At 39.6% G+C, this 24421-nt stretch overlaps 1 protein-coding gene across 2 annotated transcripts; it reads left to right on the top strand.

The window, feature by feature from the left end:
* The first annotated feature begins 12249 nt into the window (after positions 1-12249).
* Positions 12250-20872, top strand: LOC107805499 (uncharacterized). 2 transcript variants are annotated; one of them, XM_016629557.2, is made up of 14 exons: positions 12250-12477; positions 13328-13401; positions 13521-13598; positions 16120-16195; positions 16504-16568; positions 17068-17169; positions 18642-18731; positions 18816-18890; positions 19010-19042; positions 19132-19212; positions 19288-19350; positions 19784-19852; positions 20240-20278; positions 20364-20872. In XM_016629557.2, the coding sequence occupies exons 1-14, from the start codon at positions 12435-12437 to the stop codon at positions 20550-20552; spliced, it is 1077 nt and encodes a 358-aa protein (XP_016485043.1). In that variant the 5' UTR covers positions 12250-12434; the 3' UTR covers positions 20553-20872. The 2 variants fall into 2 exon arrangements, with proteins under 2 accessions (XP_016485043.1, XP_075086932.1); XM_075230831.1 differs by having other exon boundaries at positions 12278-12477; positions 12739-13401.
* Positions 20873-24421: the final 3549 nt, after the last annotated feature.

The raw sequence follows: 24421 nt of genomic DNA, 5'->3' as shown, positions 1-24421 counted from the left end.
TGACATAGTAGACTAATTAACTAAAGAAGGTCCAGTTGTATCAAAGATTCATCCTAATATCAGAAAACAACAATTCAAATAGGCTGAGATAACTGTTCTAAATCACAAGCAAACACTAAAGGGGTATGGGATCGAGTGAGCATGCGGAGTGACACAATAGTAGAGAGGCAAATTATAATTAGCAATGAAAGTCTTAACACAGGTTACTACAAATGTGAGGTATTCATTACAGAGATTAAGGGCAAAGCAAGTAAACAGATTCATGAACATTCAGGCATCAATACGCTAGCCAAACAATCTTAGAAAGATTCAGATTACCCAGTTAGGCATAGATAATCTCAGAACTAGCAGCATTAGGAGTAGTTAAATGCTAAAGAGACTTAAAACGCATGTAAAGTTAATAGAGTGGTGCTTAAAAGTAACCCAGAAACATATTAAGCCATGGATTTCAGAAGTAAGAACACATGCAAAGCAGAGACACATAAGGATGGAATTGCAAAGGTCAAGTAACTTACCAGTTAAATAAAAATACAAGAAAGAACAAAAGTCCACAGTATTCTGAACATCAACGAGAAGCAAGAACCTAGAATTTTTGGCCTTGGCTTTCAGCCGGCCAGGAACCAGAATATAGAGCAAGAGTATTAGAGAACAAAGAGCATGCAACTTTAAATTTTTTTTAGTAATTTTCTTAATGATTCCCCCCTCCAAAGGGGAATGGGGAGGGGTTTATATAGCAGTAGAAATCGAACACCCAAACCAGAAAAATCATCAATCAAACACTAGAAAGGAAAGAACATCACATGCAATCAAAATCAGTAAGGAAAAGAGAGAAATATCAAAACCCTAATTTTAGGGAAAGTACAAAAATCGGCAGAATAAAAAATCAAACGTTGCACAGAATAAGATGAATATAGACAGAAACATCGCTTAAAATCAAAAACTCAAACCAATTTTGGTTCGATCTAAAGAGATCCGAAACCCTAATTTTTAGGGTAAGTAAGAATCAATAGAGATACACAGAGATTCATACCCATAATAGAACAAGAATGAACATAGACGGAATAGTAGAAAGGTCAAAAAGTTGAACTGACTTTGGTTCGATTTTGATGAGATCCGCTTGCCATGTTTAGGCAAGAGATATAGAGAAGGATCCAGTACCAAAGAGAGGACATATATGGCATAAGGTAGCCACAGAATCCCATATCATGTGGGATTAAGAGAGATTTTAGGGGAGGCGGCGGCTAGGATTCTTAGGAGGAGAAGAGAAGAGAGGATTTAGGGGAGGCGGACGGTGAGAATGATTAGGGTTAGGGGGTTTGGGTGGTAATTAAAAGAGAGGGAGTAATGTGGACCGTTGATCTCAGAGATCACAACCACGATTTAAAAGGGGTCTTGGGTCGGGTGGTTAAACGGGTTGTGACCGGATTGTGGGGTTGGGTTAATTGGTTTGGGCCGGGGGTTATTTGGGCTAGGGTGTTTAGTTTGGGCCAGCAATTGGTCCGAAAATGGGTAGGTTTTTAGGCTAGTTTTTATATACCCAATATTTAATAAAAATAATTTATAAAAATAATTAATAAATAGCAAAAATATCATTTGTGCCCTAAAATAATTAAAAATAATTACTTAACATTATAAAAACATAAAAAGTCATTTTATGCATGAATAATGTAATTATATATTAATATGGGCTATTATTGCAAAATGTGCCGTTAGCCCTAAAATGCAAAGGTAATTATAAAAATGCACTGAAAAATATTTAAAACATCATGTTAGTATAAATAATAAGTTTAGATGATTAAATCATTATAAGAATAATTTGGAGGATAATTACTGGACATTTATATAATAAAATACAGAAATAAATTGGTTTAAAGTCTTTAAAAATTATGAAAAATACTTGTGTATGCTTATAAATCAAAATGATGATGATGTGTATATATATATATATATATATATATATATATATATATATATATATATACACACACACACACACATACATACACTTTCAAAATAGTGAATTAGGTATCAACAACTGCTCATCTTTACTTGGGAATGATGAAAGAGTTGTCGGGTAAAGAAATGATGATCGATTTTGACCGAATGGGGTGATTTTGAAAAATATAGACCGAACCCTGGTTTTTGAGTTGCCTACATATCGCTGGTTTTACAGGAATCAGGCCATGTGTAATTCTGAATCCAATAGTGGAATAACCGATGGAGTTGTTGTAGGAACGGACAAGCTTTTCTGGACAGGATGATATCAGGATTGTAAATGGATGTATCTGGGTGGTGGATATGGATATTTGAACGGTTATCATATGGGAACGGGTAACGAACAGTGGTTGGTTACGTTTGAAATAATTGCAAGGTATGAATGTTGAACAGAAACCGGAGCAAAGATTGCTCCCGTTAGGAGAACGGTTACTTCCTGGATTACCTGCAAAACTTAAAACACAATGCATGCAAGTATATATGGATTATTGCGAGAATTTAAACATGATGTGAATTCCCGTTGGACCATGAAAGCTATCTTTGAACGATGGGGATGGTGTCCTTAGACCATGATGTCCCGGGCCATGAATTGTGAGATAGGGGATTCGCAGGCCATGAAATGATGTTCTCGGGCCATGAGGATGGTGCCTCTGAACTATGATGCCCTTGAATAATGATGTGCAATATTGAGAGATCCTTAGGTCATGGCATGGTGTCTTCCGCCTATGAGGATGATGCATTCAGAATATGACGCCTTTGGACAGAATGACGATATTCCAGCCCATGAGATGCAAAGACATGATGCAAAATGAAACAAGACAGAGCTTGGTCTCGTGTAAGATCGGGGGCAGAGCTTAGCCCCGAGGTAGAGAATAGTGCAAGGTCTCGAATAGCATAGCATTTGTGGTTATGCAAGGAGAGACAATGTTTAGTCTCATGCAGGAATGGAGACAATGCTTAGTCTCGTGCAAAGGGAAGGTAGTGCTTAGCCTTATGTAATTAAGGAGGCAGGGCTTAGCCTCATGCAAAGATTGGATACAGTGCTTAGTCTCATGCAATGGAAGGCAGTGCTTAGCCTTATGCAATTAAGGAGGCAGGGCTTAGCCTCATGCAATGGAAGGCAGTGCTTAGCCTTATGCAATTGAGGAGGCAGGGCTTAGCCTCATGCAAAGATTGGAGACAGTGCTTAGTCTCATGCAATGGAAGGCAATGCTTAGCCTTATGCAATTAAGGAGGCAGGGCTTAGCCTCATGCAAAGGTGGAGACAATGCTTAGTCTCATGCAGGGGAAGGCAGTGCTTAGCCTTATGCAATTGAGGAGGCAGGGCTTAGCCTCATGCAAAATAGAGACAATGCTTAGTCTCATGTAGGGGAAGGCAATGCTTAGCCTTATGCAATTGAGGAGGTAGGGCTTAGCCTCATGCAAAATAGAGACAATGCTTAGTCTCATGCAGGGGAAGGCGGTGCTTAGCCTTATGCAATTGAGGACGCAGGGCTTAGCCTTATACAATTGAGGAGGCAGGGCTTAGCCTCATGCAAAATGGAGACAATGCTTAGTCTCATGCAGGGGAAGGCAGTGCTTAGCCTTATGCAATTGAGGAGGCAGGGCTTAGCCTCATACAAGATGGAGACAATGCTTAGTCTCATGCAGGGGAAGGCAGTGTAAGGCCTTATGCAATTGAGTAGGCATGGCTTAGCCTCATGCAAGATGGAGACAATGTTTAGTCTCATGCAATGAACAGATAATAAGTAGTAGCAGAGTATTTCTTAGTTGGAAATGTGTTTACGTTTGGCAGCTTTGTCGTTATGAAGATAGTGATCCTGAGGTGTGGACGTATTTGCGAATATTCCTTGTTCCTGCATCCAAAGGAAAATCGTGAGTTCTATGGGGAAGGTTGGTTCATGCCTTCGCCTGCTTGCTTTGCCTTGCTCTGCATAGAAATCTTGCCTCGAGTTATCATGGGTAGCATCTGGCTGTTTCATAAAATAAAGTTTTCGAAAAATGTGCGTGCATATGATGAATGTAGTTATTTAAAATACATTAGTATGCAATATCAGATAAATTAGATGAACCAATGACTGTGACACTTTAGAGGCACTGCGACTTCCTTAGAATTTTGAGGGTCCTCCTCAAAATTTTGCCCCAGTTTGACCGTTCTGCATATGATGACGTTGGCTGGACTTGCTCCGGAATTTTGAGGGTCCTTCTCACAAATTCTGCCCCAGTTTCTGGTTGTGGGAAAAATGAAAATTTATTGAATTGTGACCGAACCCACAGGGCTGCCTACGTATCCCCTCTTAAACGGGAATCAGGTCGAGCGTAGTTCAATTACATCAGATGAAGAAATGCAAACATTCTAAACATAATATCTTTTGATTGCATCTGAGTTGATAGGCTTTGGCCAAACCTCTCCGTCCTTTTCTGTGAGTATGAGTGCTCCTCCTGTTAGTACTCTGTGAACCATGTAGGGCCCTTGTCAATTGGGCAAAAATTTCCCTTTGGCTTCATCTTGGTGCAGGAAGATCCGCTTCAGTACCAGCTACCCCGGTGCGAACTGTCTAGGTTTGACCCTTTTGTTGAAAGCTCTGGACATTCTATTCTGATAGAGTTGACCATGACACACTGCATTCATTCTTTTTCCATCAATGAGAGCTAATTGTTCATAGTGGCTTATTATCCATTCCGTATCACTGAGTTCACCTTCTTGTATAATTCTTAAAGAAGGAATTTCAACCTCGGCAAGAATGACAGCTTCGGTACCGTAGACCAGCAAATAGCGAATTGCCCCAGTTGATGTGCGAACTGTGGTACGGTACCCCAATAAGGCAAATGGTAACTTCTCGTGCCATTGCTTGTGGTTGTCTACCATCTTCCTCAGTATTTTCTTGATATTCTTGTTTGCGGCCACCACGACTCCATTCATTTGAGGCATGTATGCATGGGTATAGTGGAGTCCAATGGAGTTGACTTCGTGGTGTTTCAGATGACTAGTTCTGCCAAGAGATGGTGGCAAGAGTATGTTCAGGGTAGGCTAACAGGTTCACCTCCTCTCACTTGGGAGCAGTTCTCACAGCTATTCCTGGAGAAGTTCATCCCCTTTACTCGGAGAGAGGACTTCCACAATCAGTTTGAGTGCCTCCAGCAGGGTAGCATGACCGTTACCCAGTATGAGACCAGATTTATGGACTTATCATGCCATGCAGTTATTTTGATCACTACTGAGAGGGAGAGAGTGAAGAGATTTATTTATAGCCTTACTTATGGTATTAGACTACAGATGGCCAGAGTGACTGAGGATGATATTTCCTTCACGCGGGTTGTGGAGATTGCTAGACGGATTGAAAGGATTTGTGGTAAGGGTAGGGAGGCAACATCTAAGAAGAGGCCTCGTCATTTTGGTGGTTTCAGTGGTGCCTCGTCTAGAGGAAGGGGTACATTTAGTAGAGGCCATCCTATCAGACCCTTCAGTTAGCACTTTAGGTGTCTCATGGTCCTTTGGGTAGCCACGATGCTTATGGGCCTCGTTCCGAGCAGCTAGCATACAGTTCACCTTCATCTCTAGTTAGTGCACCTCTGATTTAGAGTTATCAGAGTGGTTATTCAAGTAGACATGGTCAGTTCCAAGGTCAGCAGTCATATCAGCCGAGGGCTTGTTATACTTATAGGGACCAGAGGCACGTCACGAGGTTTTGCCCCAGGTTACATAGCAGCATGCCACAGCAAGGTACTCGTGCCATAGTTCCGACACCGGTTCCCCTACCACCTACCCAGCTAGCTAGAGATGGAGGCTAGTCAGTTAGAGGCCATCTGAGAGGTGGAGGTCAGATTGGTGGGGCTCATCCCCATTTTTATGCATTTCCAGCTAAACCTGAGGCAAAGTCGTCTAATACGGTCATCACATATAGTTATCTGATTTGCCATAGAGATGCATCAATTTTATTTGACCTGGTTTCTACTTATTCGTATGTGTCATCCTTTTTGCTTCATATTTGGATGTGTCTTGTGATTCTTTGAGTGCTCTTGTTTATGTGTCTACACCCATTGGGGATTCTATCGTGGTGGACCGGTTCTATCGTTCGTGTTTGGTCACTATCGAGAGTTATGAGACTAGGGTCGATCTTCTGTTACTTGATATGGTGGATTTTAACGTAATTTTGGGCATGGATTAGTTGTCACCTTATCACGTTATCTTGGATTGTCATGCCAAAATTATGATGTTATCCATGTCGGGGTTGCCTCGATAGGAGTAGAGAGAGACTCCTGGTCATTCCACTAGTAGGGTCATTTCATATGTGAAGGCTCGGCGTATGGTCGAGAAGGGATATCTAGCGTATTTAGCCTATATCTGTGATTACAGTGAAAAAGTTGCTTCCATGGATTTGGTTCCAGTTGTGCATGCATTCCCAGAGGTGTTTCCTACAGATTTGCTGGGGATGCCACCCGATAGAGATAGACTTTTGCATTGACTTGGTTCCGGGCACTCAGTCCATTTCTATTCCACCATACCGTATGGCCCCAGTTGAGTTAAAAGAATTGAAGGAACAGTTGAAAGATTTGCTTGATAAGGGATTTATTAGACCTAGTGTCTCATCTTGAGGTGGACCGGTGTTGTTTGTGAAGAAGAAGGACGGATCGATGAGGATGTGTACAGATTATCGGTAGTTGAAAAAAGTCACTATCAAGAACAGTAAGTATCTGTTGCCAAGGATTGATGACTTATTTGACCAGCTTCAGGGTACCAAGGTGTTTTCCAAGATTGACTTGAGATCTGGCTGCCATCAGGTAAAGATTAGGGCATCGGATGTCCCTAAGACAGCTTTTCGGACTCAGTATGGTCACTGTGAGTTCTTGGTGATGTCATTTGGATGACTAATGCCCCAACATCCTTTATGGATTTAATGAACCGGGTATTCAAGCCTTATCTGGATTCCTTCATGATTGTCTTCATTGATTATATTTTGGTTTACTCCCGCAGTCGAGAGGAGCATGAGAAGCATCTGTAGATCGTACTTCAAACTTTAAGGGATTATCAGTTATATGCCAAGTTTTTAAAATATGAGTTCTGGTTGGACTCGGTTGCCTTTTTGGGCCATGTTGTATCTTTCGAGGGCATTAAGGTAAATCCTAAGAAGATTGAGGCAGTTCAGAACTGCCCTAGGCCTACTTTAGCTACAGCGATTCGGAGTTTTTTGGGTTTGGCGGGTTATTATTGTCGGTTCGTGGAGGGATTTTCATCTATCTCAGCCTCATTGACTAAGTTGACCCAGAAGGGTGCTCTTTTTAGATGGTCCTATGAGTGTGAGGTGAGCTTTCAGAAGCTCAAGACTGCATTAGCTACAACTCCAGTAATGGTATTACTTACAGGTACGGGATCATATACCGTGTATTATGATGCATCGTGTATTGGGCTTGGTGCAGTATTGATGCAGGACGGTAGGGTGATTGCCTACGCATCTCAATAGTTAAAGGTTTATGAGAAGAATTACCTTGTGCATGATTTAGAGTTGGTAACCATTATTCACGCACTGAAGATTTGGAGGCACTATCTATACGGCGTTCAATGTGAGGTCTATGCCGACCATCGGAGTCTCCAACACCTGTTCAAACAAAAGGACCTTAATTTGCGGCAGCAGAGATGGCTGGAGTTGTTGAAAGACTATGATATCACCATATTATATCATATGGGGAATGCCAATATGGTGGCTGATGCATTGACTAGGAAGGCTGAGAGCATGGGCAATTTGTCATATTTACCGGCAATGGAGAGGCCACTAGCTGTGGATGTTTAGGTTTTGGCCAATCTGTTCGTGAGGCTGGATGTTTCGGAGTCTAGTCGGGTTCTTGCTTGTGTTGTGGCACTTTTATCGTTGTTGGAGCGTATCAAGACTCGCCAGTTTGATGATCCTCACTTGTTGATGTTGAAATATACGGTGAATTGGGGTGGTACTAAGGAGGTTATGATTGGAGATGATGGTGTTATGCGGCTTCAGGGCCGGATTTGTGTTCCAAATATTGATGGGTTGAGGGAGTTGATCCTTGAGGAGGCTCACAGCTCGCGCTATTCCATTCATCCAGGTGTCACAAAAATGTACCGTAACTTGAAACAGCACTATTGGTGGCGGAGAATGAAGAAGGATATTGTTGCCTATGTCTCTCGGTGTTTGAATTGTCAACAGGTGAAGTACGAGAGGGAGCGCATTACTATGGATTTTGTGGTAGGATTACCATGAACCTTGAGGAAATATGACACGGTCTAAGTTATTGTGAACCGGTTGACTAAGTCCGCACACTTTATTCTGGTGATGACTTCCTATTCTTCAGATTTGTTGGCTCAGATTTACATCCGGGAGATTATCCGCCTGCACGACAGCCAATTTCCATCATTTTTGACCGAGACATGCAGTTTACATTGCATTTTTGGAGAGTTGTGCAGCGTGAGTTGGGCACACGGGTCGATTTGAGTACCGCATTTCATCCTCAAATGGATGAACAGTCTGAGCGCACTATTCAGATATTGGAGGACATGTTGCAGGCATATTCTATGGATTTCAGGGGTTAATGGACAAATTTTTACCTCTAGCGGAGTTTGCCTACAACAACAGCTATCACTTGAGCATCTAGATAGCTCCGTACGAGGCCTTATATGGGAGGCAATGTTGTTCGTCGATTGGTTGGTTTGAGCCCGGTGAGTCTAGATTGTTGGGCACTAATTTGGTCCATGATGCTTTAGAGAAGGTTAAGGTGATTCATGAGCGACTTCGTACAGCTTAGTCCAGGCAGAGGAGTTATGCAAACCGGAAGGTTTGAGATGTGGCCTACATGGCGGGTGAGAAGGTTCTTCTCCGAGTGTCACCTATGAAGGGCGTGATGCGGTTTGGGAAGAAGGGCAAGTTGAGCCCGAGGTATATTGTCCCGTTTGAGATCTTGGAGAGAGTTGGGGAGGTTGCTTATAGGCTTGCATTGCCTCCTAGCCTAGTAGGGGTACATCTGGTATTTCATATTTTCATGCTTCGGAAGTACCATGAGGACAGATCACATATTTTGGACTTCAGCACGGTAGCGCTTGATGAGAACTTGACCTATGAGGAGGAGCCGATGGCTATTCTAGATCGGCAGGTTCGAAAGTTAAGATCCAAGAATTTTCCTTTTGTGAAAGTGTAATGGAGAGGTCAGCCGATTAAGGAGTCTACGTGGGAGTCCGAGTCCGATGTGTGGAGTAGATACCCACACCTTTTTACCAGTCCAGATACATTTCTATGTTCGTTCAAGGACGAATGTTTCTTTTAGAGGTGGAGAATGTAATGACCCGATAGGTCGTTTTGAGTACTAGACTTAATTTCTACATTTTGCGACCTCTCATAGCTTCATTTAATGTTTATTGATTTGTGTACGTGGTCCGTGTCATTTTTAGGAAAGCTTTTACGTAAAATTTTGAAGAAAAAGTGATTTTGGACTTAAAATAAGGCTAGAATTGACCACGGTCAATGTTTATGCTAAACGACCCCGGATCGGTATTTTGATGATTCTGGTAGGTTCGTATGATATTTTTGGACTTGTATGCATGTTTGGTTGGGGTCCTGGGAGACCCGAGGGCATTTCGGTGCGTTATGTGGAAAATTGAGAAAATGAGTTTTACTTTGAAAAATCTTAAGTTTTGATGACCGATTCGTAATTTTTTATGTTGTTTGATGATTTGAGGCAACGAGCGAGTTTTCATGATGTTATTACACTTGTGTGCATATTCGTATTGGAGTCAGGGAGCCTCGGGTGAGTTTCGAATTGATTTTGGACCTTTTTTGTCCTTGTTGAATTGCTGGTTTTTCTGCACAGGCATTTGTGCTTCCCGATCGCGAAGGGGAATTTTGGGGCTGTGTCTGATACACTATGCAAACGCGAGAGGTAGGCCGCCAACGCGAAGGTTGGGGGGGGGGGACTACCCTTCACGAATGCGGCAGACCCCACGCAAACGTGTAGTTTTGGGATAGCTGGGGATGGCAGGAGGGGTTCTTCATCGCGAATACGACCTTCTGGTCACGAACGCGGAGGCTTGGCTGGGAAATGCCTTCGCGTTTAACTGGACTGTGTGCTTTACGAACACAACAGGTGCTCTGCGAATGCAAAGAGCACCTGAGGCCTAGTTAAATAAAAGAGCTAAGTCGGGATTTTATTATTTTTTACCACTTTTGAAACCTAGGGCTCGGACTAGAGAGATTTTTGAAGCGATTTTCATCCCAACATCATTGGTTAGTGCTTTTTAACTAGTTTTGATGTATTTCCATAATTACCCATTGATTTTTATCCTTAAAATTAATAGTTTAAAAGGTAGAAATTATGAGTTTTGAGTAGAATTTAGGAATTGGGTTTTGAAATAAATCACATAACCAGGATGGGGGGTGAATGGGTAATCGAAATTTGGTCAAAATCTCAAATTTTGACCAAGAGAGCATGAGGTTTCTAAAGCTTGTTTTGAATTGTTTGAACTATATTTGTCTAGATTCGATTGGTTTGAAGGCTTATTCTAAAGGAAGAGCCATGGTTGATCATTGATTTGGTTGCGGAAAGAGGTAAGTATCGTGGTTAATTTTGACTAGAGGAAATTAGGACTTATTTGATTTTTTTTCTACGTGAACTATGTGCGGGACAACGTATATGCAATGCGACGAGTATATATACATTGTTATGGAAAGCATGTCGTTGTAATATGTCTTATTTGTACCATATTGTTTCATTCATTATTCCTTCCATGCCTTGGCTAGATTGTTTATTCTTTAATTATTCGTTTTCGTGTTTATTGCTTATGTTGAAATTGTTGTGATACCGAAAGTTGAGTTTGCTTGTTCTAGCACCATTGTTGAGGTTGAAATTATTTCTCGCATTGTTCAATATTTGGGTTGTTGTTGTTGCTTGGTGAGGAAGAGTAAAAAACATGAATGGTGTTGTCATGCCATATTTGCGTATTATTATCATTGATTGAGCGAAGGTGAGGCAATAACACGAAGGGTGATGCCATGCATATGTATTTCTATTATGATCATGTGAGTATGAGAGTATCACGAAGGGTGATGTCGTGTACTTGCATTTATTATGATTTGGTGAGGATGAGAGTAAAAGAACGAAAGGTGATGCGTGAGAGTTTATTTGATTTTATTGTTTTACTTGATATTTGGTGATGTGGATTATGATTTGGTAGTTTCGTTGCATGTGTTGGACAGAGGTTTATTTCATGGTTCCTTATTTATTGTTTCAGTATATTGACCCCTATACCTGCCTCCGTTATTTCATTTGACTCTTTATTTGTTATTCTTTTATGTATATATATAACTGTACATGTTTATTATAGGGGTCTTGCCTTAGTCTTTTCACTACCTCGTCGAGGTTAGACTCGACATTTATGGAGTACATTGGATCAGTTGTACTCATACTACACTTCTGCACTTCTTGTGCAAATTATGGTGCTGGCCCCAATGGTATCTAGCAGAGGCTTACTCGGATCATATCTGTTCAGGAGACTTAAGGTAGGGCTGCACAACATTCCAGTCTATGAAGTCCCCTTCCTTATTTAGCTTATTGTTTACCTTATTTCGAATAGTTGTACTTTGTTTCACATTTTAATTTTAGTATTCTAGTCGCTTATGTACTTGCGACTCAAGATTTCTGGGATTAGTATAGACTGAGTTATTTATGGAGTTGTTTTATGTATAGACTGCGTTAAAAATTGGTAAATTCGTAGCTAATGTTGGCTTGCCTAGCAAGTGAATGTTAGTCGCTATCACGGTCCCGTGGTTGGGAATTTCGAGTCGTGACAGTATAATTAAAAGTAAATATTTAACAAAAAATAATCTCTATATTACAATCCATAAATTAATAATCTTTGCATTACTAATCCTTACATAACTAATTCCTTCATAATTAAATCATGCATAATAAAACTCTGCATAACTAATCCCTACGTAACTAATCTCTTTATTATTAATACTTGGTTAACTCTAACCAGCAACCAATGAGCCTAAAAGTTTTTTTCACCGCTTAATGTTTATGGCTACTTTCAATGGCTAAAATAGGCTCTTAATGTAATTTTCTCTTTCCAATACAATAACAACAACAATACAGGTCTGGGGAGGGTAGAGTGTACACAGACCAATACGCAGAAGCATATTCTTCTTTCTTTTATGCTAAAACACAGGGTCCTTTGCGTAAATCCAAAATTCCGCAGATTTTCTTTCATATTTATCTATTTTATTTACTTATATTTTCCCTAAAATAAGATTCCGAGCCGACACTCACAAAAGTAGGGTTGAACGATCAGACGACTCTGCCTTGTTCTCCAAGTCGTCCTATTTTAATTAATCAACGCAGCTCAGTGACTTACTCTGCAATTCTCAGATTGCAAATAGAAATCAATGGTTTCCTCTTTTTCATGATCGATTCCGAAAATCTCCATGGCTCTCCCTCTCGGCAAGCTCACTATCCTCGTTGGTGCTGGTTCGTACTCTCTGTTTCTCCGTTACTCCTCCCGTATCAATTTTTCCTTTTTGTTTGGTTATAGCGAGTTTAGCTGGATTTTTAGTTAATACTTTATGCTCTGGGTGAAATAGGATGTGTAGCGCGTATTATGTTATTTATTATCCCAAACCGTTTTGTTGCTATCAAAAGTTTTGAGTTGCAATTTTTTAGTGGTTTGCTAAACCTTAGGTGAATGAATGGCAATTGGCAATTGAAGTACTACCGCCTTTATTGGTGCAGAAATAGAGTTGGTTTGTCGTGTTTGAGATGTGGAAACAACCTCTTTGCCGAAAATGCAAAGGGGAACTTGGGGAGCAATAACCCTTGATTACTTTTGGGCCTCTTTCATGCCTTAACAAAGTAGAAGAGTTGAAGGTTTTGGAGAAAAAAGTAATGATTTGACAATAAGGCAGAAGGAGAGTAGCTGGAGGAGATGAAGTTGATTCTATAAAACTTTTGGATTTCACACATTGGGAGAAAGAACTATGAATGGCGTTTTAAAAATTGCAATTTTCTCTTATTCTGCATAATTTTCATCTGGAGGAACTAAAATTAATAAGTTAATAAAAAGGGCAGCCCGGTGCACTAAGTTCCCACTAAGCGCGAGTCTGGGGAAGAGTCGGATCACATTGGTTCTCATGTACACAGCCTTACCTTGCATTTCTGCCGGAGGCTATTTTCGAGGCTTGAACTCGTGACCTCCTGGTCACATGGCTGCAACTTCTACAAGGCTACCCTTCCTAAAATTAATAAGTCAAAAACAATAAAATTAATAAGGTAAAACAAGTGTATCGTTGGTATCAAATAATTTATCTCGTATGTCGTGCAGGCATTGTTGGGTCGGTACTTGCTAAGGAAGGACGATTGCCTAATGTCTCTGATTTTTTCTCCGGTGCATTTAAGGTCTGCTATTCACAGTTTGGAGTTTTAACAGCTCTAGTTGCATTGCTTTTTAAGTTTCTCTACCATGTCAATTTGAAATGCACTAGATCTAATGCAAGTACATTGTCCTCTGACTGCAGATTGCGTTGAAGCAAATTCGACAAGATTATTCAACCAATTCAACTCCAAAGCCAAAAAATGATTCCTTGATGCAGCAGGTTATATTGTTGCCTCTTGCTTGTTCATATTTGGTGCCTATGGTTTTTCTCATCTTTGAAATTTGTGATTTTCCTTTAGTTTGTTCATTATGATGATCCTGGAGTTAAAAGATTATAATTTTTTGTTAAGGCTAAAGTTTTTCTTCAATCATCCTTGACAAGTAGATATCAGTTGGTAAGTTTCTTGATGGAATAGGTAAAAGGTGTGGGTTATAGGAGATTGATCTTGGAAACTGGGGTATGTCATATGCAGTAAGTCTTTAGTAGGTGTCCGACTCATATTGTGAGCCTGAGAGGAGGGATTAGAATGACTTTTGATCAGCACAGAAAGCTTTAGCATTTTCTTTTTGCTGGTTATTCCGGGGAACTAGACTTTGAAGGAGATCTGAGAGAAAAATTTGGTTACAAACTGAAGGACAGAAAAGTTCAAATGAATGGTGTAATGACAAAGGAATGAATCAGCATTCATGAAGTATCTCTTTAAACTGCCAAACAAATGCGGCGAGGAACCTTTAGCGTAGCTAGCCAGATTAGTCATTGTGGAAGGTTTTTTGCCGGTACAGATGTAGGCTATTATGAGGGAAGTTGTCTCCAATTTAATCTTAGCCCAAGGAATTATTGCTTTATGGACGAGAAGCGATTATTTGTCCAAGTCTTGGTGTCTTTTTCTTGGATTTTGCGCTGGAGTGTAATGGCTATCAAAGATAATGGTATTACTATTGTGGTCAATGTTATTTTGCAAAGAGCCGCTAATATAGCATTTTTAAGCTATATATTTCTCTGAATTCCACTACCTCTCCTATAACAAAAGAAGCACTTCATGCCCTTTTCTCTAGCGCAAGTATCAAATTAAAATGATAGACTTGTATGTGTCAAAAATAGATGTTTCTTTGCAGGGATTTTACTACGTAGGAGTTTTAATTTATTTTTTTTGGATGACGATGGTGTCGGGGCCATTTTGTGTGCACCTCGACTAATTCCACCAGGTACCTGCTACCTCCCACCAGCATAGGTAATGTGTAACTTTACCTACCAGGGTTTGGGCAGATAAGAAGAAATCTCCTTGTCTTTCCTGCCTTCTTTGAAGTTTGAACCTAAGACCTCATGGTTCTCCTCCATTTCTTCATTGACCACTAGGCAACACGCTTGGGTGCATAAAAGAGTTTTTGGTTTTAAAGTTATAAAAAAGGAGCACACCCAATGGCTTGAGGCATATGGCTTATTTGGCCTAGATAAAATCTGCTTTCGTCTAGTTTTTCTTTTTTCTAGGACAAAAGTATAGGGCTCAAGGAGAAATAAGGGAGGTGGATAATTTGTGGTGCTAATGGGAGCCATCTTTTACCCAATAGGGAAGAGCTGAACAAAGATTTCCTGATGATCAGGGTTAGCATATCTAATACAAAACATATTTTGGACGTGAAAAATTGTCCTTGGGAAAAGGAAATGTTGAATGAGTTGATAATAAACTATGGGATTTTGAAATCTTTCGCCTTGACATTTATCTGTTGTGAAGGAACTTGATACTAAAAAATTAACTTGAGACATTGCTCCATTTAGTTGGATTTGATATTTTTTTATTTTATTTTATATTTCGAATGCCAACATGCATCCATTATCTTTCTCTCTTTTCTCCACCTATATGGGCTGGTGGCTTGGGGGAGTATTGTATTAAGAGGGCTTTTGCTAACTCGAGCTATTTTGTGAATAAAGGATCTTTGGGCTCAAGTAAGCTCAACATTGGTTTAGATATTTACTTATACTGGATGAGCGTGTGCTCAAGTTTGAGCCCGCATTTAAGGGACTAAGCTTGTGTTAAGCTCGTTTGCATTCATGAGACCATCTTACCTTTTTTACTTGAAGTATCTAAAAGTATAAACAGAAGCTATTAAATATCTCTTATATATGTTATATCTTTGATGGTCAAAATCCATTTCTCTGCAACACCTTGAAAAGATTTTCATTTACTATATTCAATTCTAAAATTTGCTTAAGTTATATAAAACTTTATATTTTCCCAATGGGCCTGAAAATATCCGCATGGACTGAAGTTCGAGTTTGAGCTCATCCTGAGCTCGTCTACTTTATCGACACGAGTCACACTCAACTCTCCAAATCTAGTTAAAGCTTGATTAATATTGGAGCTTGACTTATAGTAACTACTCAAAGTTTGTATATGCAGAACTTTGGGGTTCAGGATTGGTGGTTCATAATATTAACAGTGGTACTTAGAGAAGATCATATATCTTATTTTCGCTAAAACAGCCTTTTGTTGATTTCATTCTCCTGTATAACATCTTTCTATATGGTTCAACATGATGCTTGTGCAGCCCAAAAGAAAAAAAACATTGATGAGAATAACAAGTAATTATGTGTGCCTTGCGTTTTATAATCAATCCTTTTCTATAAGCTGTCAAATTTTTGCTCTTTAAGCAGAAAGTGGTTTAATTGATTTCATATATCAGCATACCTACTGCGCTGAATTCATCAAAGTTTTATTTACGGGGAATGATTTTCTTTACAGGTTAATAGCTTACGGCAGGAGCTACAACTCTTGGCTTCAAATAGATCTGTTACAATTGTGACATCAAGTGGATCAGGTTTCTGTTACTACAGATTGTTAGTTGTATATGGAAGCAATTAAATATCCTTCCACCTTACACCTTCAGGTGGAAACAACTGGCCTTTTATGCCAGGAGTGTCTTAGGACATCTCTACTGTCATTTCTTGATCTACTGAGACAAATTGTGGTCTCACTGTCAGTGTTGTACATGCCTTGCAAATTAAAATCTCCTAACCTGTAACGATCTTTCAGCCTGCTTCATTTACAGCATTATTTATTGCAGTGACCAATGACATTTTGCGAATTATTTCACGCATTTAACTTGGTTTTTAAAATTCTATGCAGGTTCTAGCAGATACACTATAATCATTGTTGTTGTGGTCATGGGGTATGGTTATATTTGGTGGAAGGTAACACCTTTATTTCTTTCTGCAAAATTGTATTTCATAAATAATGTTGATGCAAAATTAATGTCTTTTTTTGAAGGAAAATACAAGCAATGGCACGAGGGAAACAAAGATACAATTCATGTTTAAAGTAACTATCCCCATTCGATGCAAAAATTATGTTTCTAATTCATGGTTCAAGTAACTGTCCTCCATTTGATGATTTACTGCACCATCCTTATCTCAAGGAATGGGGTGATTGAGTACGAAGTGTTCCCTTACTGTTAAGAGTTTATTTCCTAATATGAGGCTTCCAAACAAATTGTTGAGGTAAAAGGCAATCGTCATAGCCAATCTTAGGTATATGCTTTTAGTCAAACATGAACCTTGTAATTATTTTTTGGTAAATGAGAGGGAGCCTAATAGTAAATTATTGCCTGCTATTTCGGATGCCATAGGCTCGAATATTCTCTTCCCGTCTTCTTTAACAACTCCACCTTAGAATTGAAATGCATGCTTGTAGGGTTGGAAGCTTCCTGAATTAATGTTTGCAACCAGGCAGAGCTTATCTGATGCATGTGCTAATGTGTCCAAACAGCTCGAGAGTGTATATACATCTATTTCTGTAAGTTCTTGATTCCTGATTTACTCTTCTTATAAATACATATAAACATGTGAAACTCAGACTGAGTTGGACAGTAAATCCATTGTGTAATCGCCATGTACGATTCTGTGAAGTGAATTCTGTATGCTTGGTATATGTCCAATGTCATTGGATATCTTCCAAGGGTTATTACCTTATTTTGTATTTAAAATAAAAACTCAAACTGCTTATGATGGTGGCCTGTTTCCATGCATCTTGAAGTTCATGACTGAGGTTGCACTTCTCTCTGTTTGTATCGTTGTTACGCCTCTTATTGACGAAAACTAATCATCAAGCTAGGACAGTTGCCTCCCTACTAACAAAATACTCATTTATGCTAGGAATATGACGTTCATGAATCCTCATTTTATTGGTGTTGTAAAAAGAGTTTTTTTTGTGTTCTCAAATTGGTGATTATTGGCATGACTGCCGATTTCCTTTGTATTGTCTAGATTCCTACTGTATGCGTGCTCATTGACATATGGCATTAGGGAAGTTACGAGTACCACTGAATATAAATCATGTATCTGTAGCTCTAGGTGTTATGAATGCTATGTTAAGCATGCATGACTACATGAGCCACACCATTAAAGAATTTTCTACAGGTGATTTACTGTGCTTTGTTTCTTTAAGGCACTCTGTACTAAGTCATAAGTTGCACCCAAGGGTGTGGCCTAGTTGTCAATGAAGTGGATTGAGAACCATGAGGTCTCAGGTGCTAATCCTAGCGGAAACAAAACACTAGGTGATTTCTTCCCATCTGCCCAAATCTTGGTGGACAGAGTTACCTGGTACTTGGGATGGCAATGGGACGGTGCGGGTTTTAGCATATGCGGGACGGTGCGGGTTTAGACATATGCGGGTGCGGGGCGGGTCAAAATAATTTTTTTAAAATTCTCTGTGTGCGGTGCGGGTTTTAACTTTTTGCAAAATTACAACGTTTCAGCTATTGCTAATATTATTATAACCTGAAAATATTTACTTTTTCAGTTTTGAACTTGTGGTTCTTTACCGCCCCGCCCCATTGCCATCTCTACCTGGTACCTGTTGCTGGTGGGAGTAAGCAGGTATCCCGTGGAAATTATTCCGGTGTGCGTAAGCTGGCCCGGATACCACGGTTATCAAAAAAAGAAAAAAAAGGGACACTAACGTAACTCATGACCAAGACACCAAAAAAATAGAAAAAGAAAAATGAACTGCATGGTTCAGGTCATTCTGCATGTGGCTATAAAATAAGAGATGCCCAAGGTTTGCTGCAATGCATCTGTTGTTATGCAGTAGGTCCTGTTTACTGTTCTACCCCTTGGTAGGTAGGGCAGTTATTCAGTCTACAGGAGATATTTGGTTTAAGATTTTAACCATTGCTTGCCTGCCTGCTGTGATGTTTGTTTTTTCTCATGTTTTGTTGTTGTGTTTAGTGTCATTAACTTTATTGTGTTCCTTTATCTTGCCAGGCCACAAAGCGTCATTTAGCTTCACGAATTGACCGCGTCGATTCTAAAATAGATGAGTGTGTGGATAATACTGCTGCTACGAGAGATGAGGTGAGGCCAATAATGGCTTGTACATTTTGTTAATTTGAAGGTTTGAGATTTCTGATATTTGATGCAGCATTATTAAATGTATAGGTTTCCGAAATTCGAGGAGAAGTGAGCAAATTTAGTGAGGATGTCCAATCTGTTCACCAAGTTGTCAGATCACTGGTGAGATATTTTCTACGCATCAGCATTTCCATATGAACTTTTTTTCTTGTTATTTTGCCTTGTTAGCTAGATTTGATTTGTCTTGTGGAATTGAAAACTGCCTTTTCTTGTATGAACAGGGGACAAAAATTAGTAGGATTGAAGGGAGACAGGTATTTGAATTGGCTTGCTAATTTCATATTTTGGCTTAGCTTAAAAGTTTGTCCGCGTAATAGTCATGGTAGTATTATGATCTGTGTAGAATGAAACAAACTATGGAGTGGAAAAGTTGGTTACTTTTGTGAGGAGCTATGAAATTGGTAGAGCCAAGGACCAGATTGAGGTACAACTCCTCTTGGTGTTTGATTTCTTCTTTTCCCTATGCTTTTCTCCTAACTATGTTGTCTTCAATGTGTAGGCATCCCCATCTAGCTCATCTATACCTGCACTGGAATTACCATCAGTAACTCCCTCAACACGGGTAAATTGTGAAAATATTTTAACATTGCCTGAGTCAATAGTTTCTTTGGTTTATAGTTTTAAATGGCTTATCTTCCGTCATCAATAAATTAAATAAAGGGCTTATCGTGCTGCAGACCTGATTCGTTCTTCCATCTCTTGTTTGTGTCTTTTTAATTTATCCTGCTCTTGGTGGGTTGGAAAAGCTGAATGATCTACTTATTTCTGTTGCAAGACCACGTTGGTTTTGGCTTGTCGAGCATCTTCAGTCATATGGGGAAAGGCTGACTCTAGTGCTGACTTTGTATTAATTGATTCGGAGTCCTGGAAAATTTACATTAAAGAGTGACTTCTTTGCTTTTTGTCTTAAGACTTTTAAGTTTTCTTTGCATGCCAGTCTTGTCAGCTATGCATTGTCTGGTAATAACCTGCATTTTGCTTCAACTTTTCTGCAGGCTGGGTCTTCGTCTCCAAGTTCGTCGGTCGAACGACCATCTCCATCTGCTTCTAGTGTAGCTCCGAAGGTTTGTTAATTGGTTAATTTTGCAGCCATTAATAGTGAAGACCAGTTTCTGCCCCATTTTTACTCACATTAGCTTTATAGAAGCAGTTTACAAGCAAAAGTCTAACTTAGCTTGGACTTGATAAAACATTATACCGACACTGGCCCTTCCCAGAGTGTTAAGTACTTTGTAGAAGTACTTCAACCTTGGTCTTAACGATCAGAATGCTTCAGAAGGTAGGGTCTTCCAAATAGTTTATTGGAGCTGGAGAATATCCTAGCTATAAATTGTTGGATGTGTTAATTTTTTTCAAGAAAAAGATTATTGAAGGTGTTTGTGTCCTATACATGAAGCTCTTTATCATCTTCTGCTGATAAAAAGAACTAATCCTCGTTTAAACTTTTGCAGCGTTCTTTGCATAGTGCTATATCTGCCTCAGGCCTGAAGGTAGTCATGAGATTCTATTAAGCCCTAACTTTTTAGCCATCTACACAGATCTGAAATTGGACCCTTTTTGTTTTCCTCTCTTTAGGAGCTTGGAGGTATATCAGATGTAGTCAAAGTGTCAAGTGAAAGCAGTCCTCAGATTTCCAGTGCTGTTTTCACCTCAGAACAGAGGAGCAATGAGAACTCTGGTTATAGTGTGTTTGGGCGTACGTTTTCTGGCATTGGTGCTTCTTTTATCACAAGAAGTCGCAGTGCTATGCAGAATCTTAGGTGAAGATAGTTCAGCAATCAGTAAAAATAATTGAACTTTTATATAGTATATATTCAAGGTTAGTGTTGCTAGCTGAGCATTGATCTCGGCTCAGTGAGTATTTTGCCATTTTTTGATGGCTGAATTTTGTAGAGCTAATTTTTACCGAGGTAAATTTAGGTTACATATGTAAGTTCAGGCTAGACATATGAGAAGCAGGAAATTGGATAAGAGGAGCTTCAAGTCAAATTATCTCCTGTTTATCAAATGAACTAGTGGTGTAGTGCCCATGCTGAGCTTGGACCCAAGTCCAATTTATAACAGTTTAATAATTTGCATACAAATAACTTTTTGGCAACTACCTGGAAGTGTGATTAGAGGAGGAAAAGATAAATTTAACGCCTATTATAGTCCCTGATTCCTATGCAATTGCTAATATATCGTCACTTATGTATGTTGTAGCTAGTTGATTAATTTCGTATCAGACATTTGGATTCATACGTATCACAACTCAACTTAGAGCTCTTCGGAACTGACGTCTAGTGTCAAATGATAAAAGAATGAAAACCACAAATTAAATACATAGAACACAATATCATAAGCTGTTTCGTCAAGATCCCTTATGCGTGCGCATTTCTAAATATGCAAACTGTAATTCAATGGAGTAGGATCATGATATATTTGCACTTAATTAACTTCTCCATTTACTATTCGTTTATGCTGTCACATTATCATGCAAGCAATTTTACTGAGTAGAAAATACAAAAAGCAAGTGGAAAGTCCACTCTAACTAATACTAATATACAGTATAATACAATAAAATTAATTTTGTTATCTGTTGTCTTTCATTTAAAATGTAACTATGATAATTTCTTGAAATCTACTGAGCTTTAATTATGTACATTAGTAACATCCAATGTTTTCTAACTATAACCCGAATATGGAGTATCCTACCATTTTTAAAACTAATCATGTCTCAATGAAATAACGTAATCAATGCCTTATTCTTTCCTACTTTTTCCTTAAAAAATTCTATCCTGAAATTTGTTTTTTAGTTTAAAATTTAGTTGGAACATCAAATAAAATAAATCTTTGTTTTTTTTTTCAAAACACACCCCTCTTCAGTAAAATTGAAAATACGGTTAGTCATTAATGTGTTCAAGTAACCGTACACAAGTTCCAGAGATAGCATGTATTCCTGAATATGTGGGACCCAATGGAATTTAAATCAGAGTGTAGCTTTTATACAAAGTCCACCATCTGATTGGAAGGAGATTACACGTGTTAACAGTCTTTCTGCATATAGCACAATAAAATACATACAAACGCTAACAAAGGAGCTACAACAAACCATATGCGGACTAATGAGAAAGCACCGCCTGGAGCAGGACGACCCCAGGCTCCTCAAAATGTCTCTTAGGAAGGAACTGACGTCTAGTGTCAAATGATAAAAGAATGAAAGCCACAAATTAAATACATAGAACACAATATCATAATCTGTTTCGTCAAGATCCCTTATGCGTGCGCATTTCTAAATATGCAAACTGTAATTCAATGGAGTAGAGGATTGTTTACCAGAAAAATGGATAGAGTTAAAATTATACGCAGTTTCGAGGATATGTGGCGTAACTTAACACAAAATATAAGAATAAATAGAAATATAAATATAGATTGCAGAGAATGCGAAATAGATAAGGTTGTCAGGGACAATGAATCTTAGGATTCAACAAATAGAATCCATCTAAGAAATCGGAAAGAACGATTCTTTACTGTAGAAGAATATAACACTTTTATTACAATGTAAGCCTGAGAAAAAATTGTTTTACAGAAATGGTAACCAAGCCCTTTTATAGTGGAGGGATTTGACTCTAAGCATAATAAAATAAACATTCAGTGGGAGACCCATGATAAGTCAGATTTTCCACAATTTCTGCCAAGATTCTCTTTAGTGGGATTGCAACGGCTTTTGTCTGCGAGCTCGATCTTGCTTAGAACACTCGATTTTGGTTTGAGCTTGATTTCGACTCGAGCTCGTCAATGTTGGTTGGTCTCTAGATCTTGGTTCGAGCCCGATCCTGGCTCGAGCCCTCGAATTGATTCGAGGTCAATGTTGGTTGGTCTCTAGATTATCAGCATGATAGATCTACTCTGCATCATGGTTCGATTTCGATTCGAGCTTGATAATGATATCGAACTCGACACGGATCGGTCTCCCCGGGTTCGAGGTCAATTTGTTCCACCTTCGGGATCTTACTTCGATAGATCATCGTTCGAACTCGATCGGACGTGCTAAGGCCGAAATCTATTTCGACCGTATACAGATAGTCCTCTCGTTTCTCAGAAAGAATGTGGCGAGAAACGATATGATTTTTTTTAACGGCTCGATCGGATTATAACCTGACGTTTCCCTCGGGTTAGACCATGACGCATCTGGTAGCTGTCCCGTCGGTTTAGTCTTTCAAGGCATTTAATGCATGTCAAGCAGTGGTCGGCCACCGCTGATACTGAACTGCCATCGCTTGAACCTATAAATAGCCCTTTCTTTTATCTTTTACCACTTTTACATCTTCTATCTTCCAAATTTCCCAAGTTCTTCTTCGTACTCTCCAACTTACCAGTAAATCTATGATTTCTTTCTGCAAAAGCCCCTCTTCAATTCTACCAAACCTTTGTCACTTTCTTCTATTCCTCACCTTTGAATTCGAAAATGGCGAAAACATCACAAACCATTCCTCAGAAAGAGAAGGCTTCATCTTCACAGTGTGCCGCCGATGAGACACCGGCAGAACCACGGCCTGAGGAGTGTGTTCCCGGGGCGTGTGTTCTTACTTTAGATTTTAAGGTCGATAAAGGTTCATCGGTCCCTGGCCAGTGTGAGCCGGTATCGAGGTACATGTGTTCGATAACTGAGAAGCACCTCAAACAGCTAAAGAAGGATTGCAATTGGGGTGAAAAAGAAGTAATAATTCCTACCCCTGACGAAGATATCACTTCCCACGTGAAAGGGTTTTTGAATGTGTATACTTACCCTTTCACTTTAGGTCTCCTCGATTCCATTATTATTGACTTCTGTCGTCAATACTAGGTAACCCTAGTCCAGGTCCATCCTTCTTTGTGGCGGATCGTTATCCTGATCAGATATTTTGTGAGCAAAATCAAGGGGATGCCGTTCACCCTCGACCATCTTATCCGATTGTACCGTCCTCGACTTTTTTGAGGAGGGTTAATAAAACTTCAGCGTCGGGCTACCAAGGCTCTGTTCTCGAGTATTGACGAGGACAGGGACCGGGACTGGATGGGCAGGTTCGTTCGAGTAAGGACTTCGGACCTGATTCTAACTGAAAAGATGCCCTTTCCCGAGGAGTGGAATATGAGACGTAAGTGTGATCTTGATCTTGTTGTTACTTCTACTTTGTTCTTTTATTCTCTCATCGACACTCCTCTTTTTGTGATGTAGCGGTTCCCTGGATGCCCGGAGCAGTTCCCGATCTCAAGAACTGGGTACGAGCCCTTGTTTCGACCTCCACAAACGCCGAACGCTCATGGCGTGATTTGTCAAAGGGTCGATAGGAGGCCAAAAATCACGGTAAGCTCATTTCTCGTACTCTTTGATGATCCGAACGAGGTGGTTTTCAAAATATTTTATTAAGGTTTTCCATATGCAGGTTTAGGTAAAGACGCGGTTTTGAGGCCCTTGTCCAATGAGGAGGAAACTTCTGCCTCTGTCCCAAAGCCAGTGAAGGAAAATAAAAGGAAACGAGCCTCCGTTCCCGAAGATCCAAAACAGAAGAAGAGGATGGCTCGTAAGCCGAACAAGAATGTCATTCCTTTGACCGTGGAATCCGTTCTGCGTCTAAGGGATGAAGATGAAGAAGAAGAAGAAAACGATGAGT

The sequence above is a fragment of the Nicotiana tabacum genome, chromosome 15 (genome assembly GCF_000715075.1).
Source record: "Nicotiana tabacum cultivar K326 chromosome 15, ASM71507v2, whole genome shotgun sequence".
Taxonomy (NCBI): Eukaryota; Viridiplantae; Streptophyta; class Magnoliopsida; order Solanales; family Solanaceae; genus Nicotiana; species Nicotiana tabacum.
This window is presented reverse-complemented; position numbering and strand designations above follow the sequence as displayed.